This window comes from Antechinus flavipes, chromosome 5 (assembly GCF_016432865.1).
Source record: "Antechinus flavipes isolate AdamAnt ecotype Samford, QLD, Australia chromosome 5, AdamAnt_v2, whole genome shotgun sequence".
Classification (NCBI taxonomy): Eukaryota; Metazoa; Chordata; class Mammalia; order Dasyuromorphia; family Dasyuridae; genus Antechinus; species Antechinus flavipes.
The window spans coordinates 45,443,230-45,457,491 of record NC_067402.1 but is presented as its reverse complement, the minus strand read 5'-3'; the positions used below and the strand labels follow the sequence as shown (position 1 = coordinate 45,457,491).

General features: G+C 36.7%; 1 protein-coding gene across 1 annotated transcript in view; it reads right to left on the bottom strand.

Annotated features, from left to right (window-relative positions):
• Nucleotides 1-14,009, bottom strand: part of LOC127564386 (calaxin-like) — a 36,269-nt gene extending 22,260 nt beyond the window's left edge. The window contains exon 1 of the mRNA XM_052000877.1: nt 10,741-14,009. Within this exon, the coding sequence (XP_051856837.1) occupies nt 10,741-10,939 (199 nt within the window). The 5' untranslated portion in view covers nt 10,940-14,009. The remainder of the gene's footprint in view (nt 1-10,740) is intronic.
• Nucleotides 14,010-14,262: the final 253 nt, after the last annotated feature.

Genomic DNA, 14,262 nt, shown 5'->3' with positions numbered 1-14,262 from the left:
TCAAATTATATTCTTTAAATTTTTCATATCCATCATTGCTTATAATGTTATAATTTGATTACATTCAAATACCAGTTGTTGTTTTGGCCAATCCTGAAGGCATTTACTTTACTACAATTCTTTACTAAAACATATACACGCACAACTTTACAAACAATATATGGGTATATTCAAGATTTTTCTGATTTCGAATTTCTTAATAAGAATTTGCTTAGCAGTAGGATCTCGGGGTCAAAGAGTCATTTTTAAAAATTATAATTCCAAATTGCTTTTCAAAGTGATTGGATAAATTCATGGTTCTCCAACAGTATATTAGTATGTTTATTTTTTCATAACTCCAATACTATTTTCATCTTTTCTCATCTTTGCCAATTTGTTGGATATGTGGTAGAACCACAGAGTTATTTTATAATTTTCATTCTCATTACCAGTGATTTGGTTCAATCTTTCAAATGATGGTTAATAGTTGCAATTACTTCTAAAATGGTTTGTTTTATACCCTTTAACCACTTAACCATTATATAATGACTTTTGGATATATCTATATATGTACATGCACATGTAAATTCTTGACTCTTGGTTTTATGCATACACATACATAAATATTTGTTAATTCTTTATATATGAGATATCAAGAGATATTTGATGTGACAATTTCTTTTCAATTAAGTTTTTCTCCTTATCCTACCCTAGATGTATTAATTTTATATATTTAAATCTTTCTAAATTTCATCAAATCAAAATTATTTTTCCTTTAATGTTTCCATTATCCAATATTTGGTTAAGAATTATCTACCAACCACAGCTGTGAAAGAAATCTGTTGTGATTCTCTTCTAATTTTTTTAATGGTAATTTTTAATATTTAGGTTGCAAATCCATTTTGAGCTTATTGTGGCATGTGTTCTAAGTAATTAGTTTAAATCTAATTGTTGCATTTTCCCAGCTGTTCTCACCAAATATGGAGAGTTCTTGCTCTTTAGAACCTGAGCCCTTTCTACCTTACATGATATTGTCCTTTCACATTCATTCTATGATCTCTCCTAGTCCTCTTGTTTCTTACACAGGATAGTCCATGTTTTAACTCTGTAGCCTTCCCATCACAAATTCTGCAATGCTCTTCCTCCTTACCTCTCTGCTTCCCTGGTTTCCTTCAAGATTCGGCCCAACCCATTCCAAAACACATCAAAGAAAAAGGAAAAGGACTTTTCTGTACAAAAATAATGACGGTAGTATTTTTATAGTAGACTCAAACTGGAAACTAAAGGGGTACTTATCATTGGAGAATGGCTCAACAAATGGTGATTTGTGCAAATATTAGTCCATAACACACACAATGGACAAGTTTCTTTTTTACTAGTAGCATTTTATTTTTTCCCAACTGCAATGTAAAGACATTCATCTTTGTAAGAATTTTGAACTTGAAATTTTTCTTCCTTCCTCTTTTACCTTCTCCCTGCCAAGACAGCAAGCAGTCTGATACAGATTATACATGTGCAATCATATCAAACATATCTCCATATTAGTCATGTCATGAAAAAAGACTCAGAACAAAAGAGAAAAATCTCAAGAAAGAAAAAAAAAAAACAAGAAAAAATAAAAATAGTATGCTTCCATCTGCATTCAGACTCCTTAGTTCTTTCTCTGGGTGTGGTCAGCACTCTCCATCACAATTCCCTTGTTGTAGTCCTGGATCACTGCATTGCAGAGAAGAGCTAGGTCTTTCACAGCTGATCATCACATGATGTTGCTGTTACTGTGCCTGGTTCTGCTCGCTTCACTCAGCATCAGCTTATTTAAGTCTTTCCGGGTTTTTCTGAAATTCACTTGCTCATTTCTTATAGAATAACAATATTCCATTATATTCATATACCACAAATACACATAAATACAGGAGTTGATAGGCATTTCCTCAATATCCAATTCTTTGCCATCACAAAGAGAGCTATTATATTTTTGGACAGAATAGAGAGTTTCAAAGAAGATTGTGAAAACTTTTACAGTTTTACTTAGAACAAAGTGAAAGAGCAATTTACACAGTGACAAGATTGCAGAGAAAAAGCAGATTTGAAAGACATTTGAATTTTGATTAATGCAATAGTAAAGGCGTGAGGCATGGGGTGCTATGTGCCCTTGTTTTGCCCATATAGGTTATATATATTTACATGCATATGATTAGATGTGGCTCAAAAGAGGCAAGAATATAGATTTCTAGATATCTATCCTTCTACAAGGGCTATGTTGGTTCCTGCTAGGACATGCAAGAATTGGGGCCAGAGACTGACTACTCTGATCTTCTCAGAAAGGGTGGGGGGCAGGCCAGAATTATCTGTTTGCTTCAATATTTAGTTGGGGCAATAATTTTTAGCTTTAAGGTGCACTTGTGGTTGCTTCACCCTTAATGGTGAAGAGGATCCTCAAGTTAAACATCCAAGGCTTAACTCCCTTTTCACCAGATGCCAGGTCGCTAAAGAATACATGTAGCAAATGAACTCATTTATCCAAGTGCATAGCAAAATAGAAAGTATACGAATGAAAATATAAAACCAGATAATAATAAATAAATGAGGATGCCCACTGAAAGTAAAATAACTCAGTTCAACTGAGTTTCACATTTCACTCAAGGGAACATTTCTCCAAGTCTCTAGTATAGTAGGCTGGAACATGCTAACTCTTTTTCATGTTAGTTTCTTTTCAGTCTTTCTCTCCTGAGCTGAAAGTCAGATCAGGATCTCTTTTCTTTCAAGCACTTACCAACTCTACCCCTCATGCAGGAGTGAAACACTGAATAATCAGTCTCCACCAAGGATTAAATTCTTAGTAAATAGGCTTTCAGCCACTTATTACACAGGGATAAATAAGGAGTCCAGAAAAGCAAAGATGAAATATACCAACTGCCTCCTTCCAAAGATGTAATGGATTTAAAATGCAGAGTCATTCATATCTGGACAAAGATAACATGGGGATTTGTTTCACTGGTCTATGTATGCTAATTATAAGGATTTTTATTTTATTTTATTTTTTTTTTTTGGTCTATTGGGCAAGTGTTGATAGAAATAATGAACACTTGAAAATAAATTTAAAAATATGCACATGCCTGCACGTGTGGGCACACACACACACACACACACACAAACACACACAAACACACACACACAATCTAACTTCCCCCTTCCACAGGAGGCTTTTCCTGCATTCTCAGCTTATCTTTTATCTGTTCTTTATGTGCCCTGCACACGCCTATTTATTTACCTGTGACTCTCTCCCCGGAGGAATAGAAACTGTTTTTTTGTGTTGGGTTTTTTTGTCCTTTTTATGTCCCCATTGCTAAGCACAACACCTGGCCAACAATAATCACCTAAGTGACTGTTGATTGGTTTGCTGTTTATCAGACTTTAAAGAGGAGACCCGGCAATGACAGTCTAGTCCAGAGAGAACATGCCAACTCATGTACGTGTGTGGGCTTTGGGAACCTCCTTCTCCCCCCAGGAATCTGTGACGCAGACTGTATTAAACTACCTCGGAGGTTCATTCCATCAGACTGGCAAAGCAGTCAAGAGGAAAAGGACAAATGTTGCAAGGGCTGTGGGAAAGGCACATCAAGGAGCCTCGCTGGTGGAACTGCGAATTGGTCCAGTCAGTCTAGAAAGCAGTTTGGAATTATGCTCCCAAAACTACTAAATTGTGCGTACCTTTTGACTCAGCAATAACACTACTAGGCCTCTATGTCAAGGATATTAAACGGATCTATACGTGCAGAAATATTTTATCAGTTATGTCCATAGTAGTTAAAAAACGGCAACTAAAGGACCATATACTGAAAAATGGATTAATAAACTAAAGCCTATCAATGTAATGGAAAATTACTGTATAAGAAGAAATTATGAAATGAACAGTTTGAGAGAAAACTAGGAAAATCATTGTGAATGATAGAGAGTAAAACAAGAAGACTTAGGAGAACCATTTAAATGATGACAATATTATACATAAAAACAGTTTTGAAAGACTTTAGAACTCTGGTCAAAGCAATAATAAAGCATGAGTCCAGAAGACTAAATATGAACAGAACATCACTTGCCCAGACAGGTGATAAACTTAAAATGCAGAGGTACATAAATTTTGGAACATGACTATTGAAGCAATTTATTTTGTTGGACTATGCATGTTTATGATAGTTTTTTTTTTTTAAAGTAGGAGATATGCTTGCCATCTAGGGTAGGGGATAGGGGAAAAGGGGGGAAAATTTGGAATACAAGGTTTTGTAAGGGTCAATGTTGAAAAGTTTTCCATGCATAGAGAATAAATCAAACCTTTAATAAAAAAATTAATAAAAGTTGGGACAATGAGAGGGGCAGACAAAAGCATGTCACAAATAATTTAAAATATGATAAAAATATGACCTTGGAGAGGCAATGATTCCAGCAGATTGATGTTCGAGTCCACTCTCCTCAGAGACTTAGTGGCAGAAGGGAGAGGTCCCCCTGGAGGTGGAGGGGATGTTTGTACTTCCCATGTTAGCATATTTCTTTGTAAGCCTATCTCCATTGTAAAAATTAATTGATCATTAATGAGATCAAGGAGATTTTAATAGGTTAAATTATATCGATGTGCTAAACATTGGAAACGATACTGAAAGAGAATATACAGGGTAAGGGATTAATCTGATTACATTAAAAGAGTCTTACCATCTCTTAAGGGATATCCCTGGGCAGATATATAGCCTATGATGCTGGGGATCCAATCTGCTTGTATATATGTAGCAGTAGGAAAACAAGTGCAAAATCTCACCTCATTGGTTTATTGAATTATTAGCCATTCTTGATTATCTATTTAGTCTATTTATTTTTTGCTGGTGACTATTTTAAGATATAATTCAAGGTCTGGTAGGAATTTCACCATCTTTTCTCCAACAGATATGCAAAATTTTCTCTTAAGATTATGGTCCTTTCTGAATTTTGTTTTTAATTTATCTCTTGAGAGGGACCCCTGATTGGCCTAATCGTTTTTATACTTGTGTAGTCCAAACAGGAGTAAAATATTCTTTTAATTAAATTGTCCTTTTCCTTTGAAGAGTACATTATCATTTTATTTATAGAACTATTGAGTGTGCTTTGGTAATTTGCTTGAAAGATATTTTATGTATTTTTAAATTATTTTGAAAAAGTTTTATCTTATTAGTTCCTTATAAATTTTGTTATTACTACATAAAAATGGTAATTTTATATATATGTTTCATATTCTACTATTTTACTGAAGCTATTATTCCCCTTTGTTTCTTGGTTTTCTAAGCAAATTAATAGCTTGTTAGCAAATGATTAAGTTTTGTCTCTTTTTGCCTGTTTATGCCATTAATTTTTGTTTCTTATTATTTTCATCAGCAATTCTAGAATGGTATCCAGTTAACAGTGGGGGAAAAAGGTTTCATTTTTGCTTTATTCCTATGTTGGGAAACTTTTCAGTGTTTTCCTATGGCATTGCAGGACTTTTTTTTTAATCAGTACTGTTGTACTTTGTCAAAACCTTTTCTTGCATATACTGACATATGTAGTTTGGGTATTTTTGACAAATTATATTGTTTTCCTGGTGTTGAATCACTTCTGCAACCCTGGTATACCTCTAGCTTGGTTATAGTACAATTTTTTTGATATATTGCTATTTTTTTTTTTTGCATTAATACTGGTTAGTGAATTGTCTGTAGTTACTTGTTTCCTTTATCCTTCCATAGTATAGATATTAAAACTATATTTTCAGCCTTATAAAATCTGTAAGGTAGAATTTTTCATTATATATGTCAACACACACACACACACACACACACACACACACACACACACACACACACACACACAAAATAAAAACCATCATCTTTGGTTTAATTCAATAAACTTATTTACATTCTATTTCATTCTCCCTGATGTAAACATAGCATTTCTGGTTCTAGAGCACATGCTTTAACAACTAAATATTCATCACCTAAATATGGGGAGGGGAGGGTCTCTCCGAGTCCTTGCTGGCCAGAGTCTTCCTTAACAGGTTGATGCTACACCTGGAAGACAGTCATCTACCTGAGAGCCTGTGACTCCAGAAGGGGCCAAGAACAGTTAATATCGTGTATGCTCCAGTTCCAGGAGAAATGCCAGCAGCAGAACAAGAACATTTGTACATCATGACCAAGGCCTTTGATACTGTCAAGTGCTTATGGAAAATTATGTCAAAATTTGGTTGTCCAGAGAAGTTCATTAGTATAATATGGCAATTTTATGATGGCATGCTTGCCTGGGTTCTGTTCTGGACAATGGTCTCGACCTTTCCCAGTCTCCAGTGGAGTGAAACAAGGCTGTGCTTATTCCCATGCTTTTTAGTATGTTTTCAGCCATGATGACAAAACGCCTTAAATGAGGAAAAAACATGGCATGCAAGTCTGCTATTGCACTGCTGGTAAACTATCCAATTTGAGAAGGCCACAAGCCAAAACTAAAGCAAAGGGAGTGTTAGTGCATGCTTTTCTGTTTGGAGATGATGGGGTGCTCAATGCAGCCTCTGAAGCTGAGATGTAACAAAGTACGGACCGAATCTCTGCTGCTTGGGCTAATTTTGGCCTAACAATTAAGACCCAGAAAAACAGGAGCTGGTCAGCTGGCCCCACACCATCCACACGTAGAACTATCAGTTACAGCAAACAGACAAGTTCTGGAGGCTGTGGATAAGTTCACTTACCTTGGCAGTATACCTTCTAGGAATGTCCTAAGTGATAATGAGGTTAACACACATACTGTCAGAGCTAGCTTGGTGTTTGGGAAGCTCTGAGAGAAAGAGTGGGAGAGGAGATGTATCGGACTGTCTCCTAAACTGAAATTCTCCAGAGTTCTCGTGCTGACCTCACTGTACACCTGTGAAACCCGTACAGTCCACCAGAACCATGCCAGGAAAACTGAATCACTCCATTTGAATTGGCTTAGAGAGATTTTGAAGATCATCTGGTGGGATGATATATCAGACACCGAGGTCCTTTTTCGAACTGAACTGCCAAGCGCTCCAACTCTAGTGCAGGGGGCCTAACTCTGTTGGGCTGGCCATGTTGTTTGAATACCGTATGTACACTTGCTAAAAAGACTTTTTCATGGAGGGCTCTCTCAGAACAAGCTCACAAACTGGTCAGAAAAAGCGGTACAAGGACACTCTCAAGGTCTCTCTTAGGAACTTTAGAATTGATTGTATGATATGGGAGACACTAACACAGGACGGCCCAGCATAGTGTGCCCTCATCAGAGAAGGTGCTGGGCTCTGTGACTGAAGCAGGATTGAATTAGCTCAGAAGAAATGCGAGATGCACAATTACAAGTGTTCATGGGGACCATCTGTGTCCAGCCTGAGGCAGAGCATTCCAACCTTCTGTGGATCTAATCAGCCAGTTGGACATACTAGACTCTTAACAGTGATGTCATATTGCTCTTTTTTGAGAACAAAGCACAAAACTACAAGTATATACAGGAAATAGAAAAGATACAAACGTAAATCAAAACTTAATGACATTTTGAATGAGGGGTCAAAAAATAAATCCTAAAAATTCAGCAAAAGAAAATGAGGTGACATACCAAAATTTCTGGGATCCACTCAGGTGTGTTGGCTAATGTATAATAACCAGTTGTTCAAAAACTATGACAATGTAATACATATCTACATTCATATGGCACAGAAGTTCTTAAGTATTCTCTTTATGGCTTGTTCAACTTCATTTTTTAAAGCTGAATTGTTTATAATCTCTTTGATGGTCAGTTAATTTGGCCATCTTTTATTTGTAGGTAGTCTCATGTCTCTTTAAATTTGAAGTTTTGCTAGCATATAGGGTTTAACAGATTCAGAAAATCAAAATTTCCAGTTTGTTTTACCTTATTAATTTTTCATTTTGGCAGTTTTATTTTCCTATCTCTTTCACAGCAGGTTAGCTTTTAAAAGTAAATAAATGCTGTTTTTTCCAAAACTTTTAGTTCTGCTCTTTATTTCTAGTCCTTTTTATTTGTTCCTCCTCCAAATTCCAATGTCTTTTGAGCTTATCCTAGATTTATTTTCAGTTTTTATGTTCTACTTTATTAATGTATTATTTTAAGAGCTTTTTCCCAGGAGAGAATTTATCATTAAATTATACGTGAACATTTACAACTTAGACATTGAGAAAATGCTATAAATCAGGGCCTAATTTATTGGCTTATTTATGTTCAATCAAGCCTTAAAAGATAATGATAGAAAAAATGTTGAAATAAAGATTAAACTTTACATTGTAACATTTTGGGGGGAGAGCTGTTAACACCTTTACCAGCATTTACCCCAGAAATTTGGTATGTCATCTCATCATTTTTCCTCATTAAATTTTAATGATTTATTTCTTGACCCATTATTTAAAATGTCATTATGTTATTAAATTTTCATTTAGATTTGCAAACCTCTTATTTCCTGTATACAGATGGTATATAATTATAATTGCTAAAATGTGTTCTATCCTAGAAATGCCACAAATGTTTGCATCAGGGACAGATCTATGTAGAACTTGTGAAAGGATTAAGGACAAAATGATGAAATGGATCTTAAATGGTAAGATAATTAAGAGAAGAAATCAATGATGTGTTGTTTTAGAAATCTATGTTCTGATATATAAACTTCTGATATCTTTATTCAAATTAGAGTAAGAATGTTTCCATGCAGAAATTTTAAGTCATGAAAACCATATACATATATTTGTGTATAAGAACACACACATACATATATCAGCAATATTACATGATGATACCATGAGTAACTCAATTATTATGACAGAAATCATATCAAAGAGGTATCACGTTCTTTCTAGAATCCAAAGATATCCTGATTGTAAAGAAAAACAAAAAAGCATCTTTAAAATAAGAGATAGAAAAAAGTAGATTTGATGGGGTCATCTTGTTGAGCCCTTTTTCTCCCAAAAACCTGGGTGATAAAGGGGACAGTGTGAGTCACTGAAAAATCAACAACTTCAAGCAGAATCAACTACTCTATAATCGTTTATTGAGCATTAATTATATTAAAGGCACTGTTTATCACCGGAGATTTAAAGACAAAAATGTAACAGGTTCTGCCCTCAAAGAGCTTACATTCCAAGGAGGGAGGAGAGAAAGAGACATCATGTATGTACAAACGTGCACGTATCCATGCATGCATGTGTGTATATGTATGTCAACGGCAGAGTAAGAGAAAGGGATAAGCATTGCACAGGTAATTTCACTGGGATAGGCAACTCTCAGATGAGTAAACTCCCTTCACCAATACAGATCTCTTCCTTCTCTGTTTTATGAAACTTTTCAGATATGGTAGGTTCTGGAAGAAAGGAATACCAGCTAGAAGGAACAGATATTGCTAGGGAGTAGACAGTCTGCTGGATGGACAAAGACAAGTCTTATCATTTAAAACACTAAAAAAGATAATAAAAAGTCTAGAAATTAATGTTGAGGACGAAACCTAAAAGGCCCACAGAGTAGAAGGGGGACCTTTAGAGTAGGTATGGAAGACCAACCCAAATGACTGTTCTTTATCCCTGAGGACAAGATTAGAAGTTAACTAAAAAATGCCCGGAGGGGAGAGTAAATAAGAGGAATGCCTGATAAGAATTCCTAAGACTATACATCTAGAACTTTAGAGACCTAAGGGATCATCTTTGAAGTCCAACATCATTTCACAAGGGAGAAAAGCTAACTAACTTGCCTAAAGTTCTCTAGGTACTCAGTGCCAACTCCAACCTGGGGCCTCTGAGAATACAGCAAAACACTTCCTGCTATTCCACATTCCCTTTGCTAGACACTTAAAAACAACTTCTTCAATCTTTGATGAGGTGGATGTTTTCTTCCCAGAAAGCCTGTTTTTGATTTTTAATTCTATTATACAATTAAATTCAATGTAATTGCTACATGCATCTAGTATTTCTTTAATGGACTGTGAACATCTGCCAATTAATTTTAAAAATGTTGATGAAACTATTTGTAGTCTAGAGAGAGGTTTTGAGAATTCCCTCTCACTCCTGGGTGATACGAAGTTACATGTAAACCAGAACAAAAATCATTTCTTGCTTTTCCAATACTGAATTCTCTGGCTATACTTGTGTTCTCAATTCTGTGACCAGACCAGAAACTGTCATGTTTTCTCAACTCCTTTTGGTTGGACCTGTCATTTTATCAGTATGGGAAACTCCAGGGTGAGGGTAGTTCGATCTATTATTTAGTGGGCACCAAAAAGCCAAGTGAACTGTTCATGGTGAGAAGAACAATCCAGCTAATATGTCAGGCTAAGACCTTGAACCTAAGTCTTCCTGAATCCCATCAACTCGCCCAGGATGCTTCCTAAAGCATAAATACTATTACTGTTGATTTAATCACAATACTTTAAACAACATCTTCCTAAATGGCTGAGGGGAGGAGAATACATCACTTTCTATGCTATATACTCCCTATGATCCTCCTCATGAGGCAGTTTGCGCAGAGGGGAGCTCAGATGACCTGAATTCATGGAGCTGCCCTTCTCACACTGGAAGTGTGGCCCCATACTGCTCAGAGCTCTTGGCGACTGTTTCAGATTATAAATCACAGCCTTGCAGTGGCAGGAGTTCCTCACCCCAATGAAATCCCAGGTCCAAGCCCTAGACCTCTCTACCCCTCACATGGATGCAGACCCCACGGCCATTATTCCAGGCTAAGCAGCAGCTATATCCTGTCTGTACTCACAATGTGTGGCTGCTTTGCTCAGGGCTTTCACCGCCTTCTTGAGGTTCCTCAAGTCGATGCTACCACTCGCTTTCTTCACGTTCATGATCTGAGCCAACAAGAGCTTGGGGAGAGGGGGGGCTGGAGGCTGGGGCAACGGGTACTGCGGCTCCCACAGGCGCTCTCTGGAGTTGCTAAGCTCAGGATAGAATGTTGTCATGCCAACAATTTAGGAACTAGACAAAGAAGATTCTGAAGGTAAAGAGGATAGATGGAGCCCTTCTAGACATAGGAGAGAACAGGCCAGGCCTCTGGAAGCTGGGGAAGCTAAATCCAAAAGGGAAAGCAAAGCCAACACAACAGCACTGGAAAATGGAATGGGTTCTGGTAGCCAGGGAGCTAGGAAGTCCATGGCAGATTCACTACCTAATCCCAGTTTGCTCCAGTTTCCCTCACGTGTCTGACAGAGACTACACTGATCCAACATTTAATGTTCTTACTCCATGCTGAAGAGAAGGAAATGTCTTAGGATGGTTTGAGTTGTTTGAGAAAGAACATGGCCACAAGCTTATTCAGGGATGTGATGCGACAATCTCAGTTGGCTCCAAGGGAACCAGACTGAAGGACCCTGGCCTCCACTTAGCCACTGCCTTGGTAATTTCTGGAAAATAGCGACAATGAATACGATTTCTTTTCACCAGCCAATTCTCCTTTAGACACAGGCAGTGCAGATTTAAGCTCATTATTCGTAAGATGTACCTGTGGCCTGCACACAGAGCTAAGATACCAAAGCTCAAATGATCTTCTTTAGGTGTTTCTTTCTCTACATCCTCTCCTCCAGTAGTGATGGGGAAGTGTCTGTGGGGAGGGAGCTTCCCTTCCTTCTAACTCACCGTCAGTACCAGAGGCACCGCTGGTAGACTCGGTATCAGCACGTACGAAACCTTATTAGCCATGTAGGTTCTAAAACGAGGCTGTCTGTATAACCTGGTCGTGTTGAAGGAACCATTCTGCCAACCCTAAGGTGCTACATCAGTCTGCTTTATCACGTGATCATCAAAGAGGCTGCCTCCTTACTGAATCTAATTTGGTAAAATTTTTCTACTAAGCAGCACCTTTAAATGGTTATAAACATCTGCAAATTTCAGTCAGGGAATCATGCATCTTTTGATTTCTACAAAGCAAAGGCTGCTTCAACAGATCCTTCTGGGGAAAATAAAACAGTCCTTTTATTTTTTTAATTCAAGATTTGATTGGCAGGAATAATTTAATGTGAATCTGTTACATTATACAGCATTAGGTTTGAAAAACGCCAGCATAAATAAGCAGCCTAGTTAGACCAGACATTTTGTCCTCATTTTTCTTGGGATCATTCTCTGATAGACAATATCCAGAGGGCAACATACTTAGTACTGGACTGGGAGTCCTAAGACAGAACAGGAGTGTTTAGCCTGCAGATCCAGGAAGACACAGCAATAGTTCTAAGTAATGTAGAAAAGAGAGATTAAGTTCTGCTTTTCCCCAGGGAAGGGCTAGAACTAGTGGAAATAACTAGGCTTGAAGGGAAAAAAAAACCCAACTTCCTAACAATTATAGCCATTCAAAGATAGAATGAGCTACTTTGGGAGGGTCAAAGTTCTTTCCAAGTCTCTCATTTCAGACCAAAGTCAGATGACTTCTGCCATCTGTCAATGATCTTCTAGAGGAGAGAGATTAGTTGATGTATGGATTGCACTAGACAGCTCTGAGGTTCCTTTCAACTTGGATTCTAATGCCATGTGAAGAAAGTTGGTTAAAATTCTAACTGTTGAATTTCTATTTGCTGTAAAACACTGAAAGGACTAAGATCATATGTTTAAGGATTGCAAAGTACTCTGAAATTTTATCTCATTGGCTCCTTAAAACCACCCAGGCAGATAGGCGCTATTATTATTCCCATTTTGCAAATGGGGAAACTGAAGCAAACAGACACAAAATGACTCGCCTGGGGCCACATAGTTAATATCTGCAGTAGGCTCTGATCCACCAGGTGCCTAACCTCCTTTGACCTGGGCCTAGGGTCTCTCATCTTTGGTGACTATAGAAATGTTGCTGAATTGATTGCTATTATAAAAGAATCCTAAAGTTCCAAACGCTACATAATTTTTCTTGAAATGAAAAAGTGACTCTTATATGGCATTAAATTGGTGAGGGCTATCCTCCCCCCCATCTCCTTAGTTTTTCTAGATAAGTAAGTTCTGGCTTTCCTCGTCTTGAACTTTAAACTGAAAACATTTTCGTATAAGGAAAACAAAACAAAACAAATGAATCTATCACTTCAGAACAGAATAGCACTTTCCCACTTAATTTTCCTGAGATTCCTTTTATCATATTCTGCCACAAAAATTCTTCTGTCCTTGAATGAATACATCCAAGCCCTACTGCTTTTGTTCCTAGAGGAACAATTACCTGCATACTAGATAAAATTTTGTTTGGGAGAACCTTATAATATTTTTAAAAAACCCAATATATCCAATGATTTCTAGAAACCAGAAATAGTAAATAATAAACTCAGGATCAAATCATTTCAAAATCCACATTTCTACTCAAGTACTAATCCCAAAACTATTTCCTAGTTACTATCAATCAAGGGATTTCCTCATGTTTACAAAACTAGTGGTCAATGTTTATAAAAGTTAAAAGAAGAGAGGCAAAATCTATCTTAGTAAGAATTTGGAATAAATATAATTCATAAAATACTATCACCCTACCCATTTTTCTTCCTGCATCCTTTATTGGAAGACTGTTAAAGATAGTAATCAGATAAACAATAAAACAGTCTGGCTTTCTTTTTCGATAACACTGCAAAGCAGCACAAAAACAAAGACCAGAAAACAAGGCTGTCTCCAGGTAATACATAAATACCCAAGGTAAATAAAAATCAACATACTGGCATCAATGATCACCGTTCCTTGGACAAGTCTGGAAAATTTGACAAAAATAATCTGAATGTAAGACAACTAATGAAAGAGGTGTTTTTATACATGTTATAATCAGTACTTCTATAGTAATACAAATCATCTCCTGTACTTATCTTTTTACATTTTTGTTACAGAACACCATTTTCAGAAATGGTTAATTTGTATACAAAATGTCATTCTTAAAATTGCCTATTTCTTGATTGGCACTAGCATCACAGCCATTCAAGAAATGAGTTAAAAGTATTTCGTTCTGGAGATGAAGTATCTTTAACAACCTGACGTGTAGCATTATTAGAGGAAATCTGTTCTTTCCCTGCTGGCTAGTTGGGGCTGGGGTAGGGCCATTTTGCAATTGATCCCCCAAGTGCTTTCTGGTTTTTCATTTTCTCTGTGACCCACAAAGGGAGCTGAAAGGAACACAGCTATTTTTTAACAAAATAGCCATTTATTCAGCCTCTTGTCATGCCAAAATATTCTGTGCATTAAAATACTACAGATAAAACACCCTTTATAACAGGCACAATGGACAGTAAATTATATTTCATGTAACTGATTATAAAAGTGTGAAGTAAAAATGACTTAT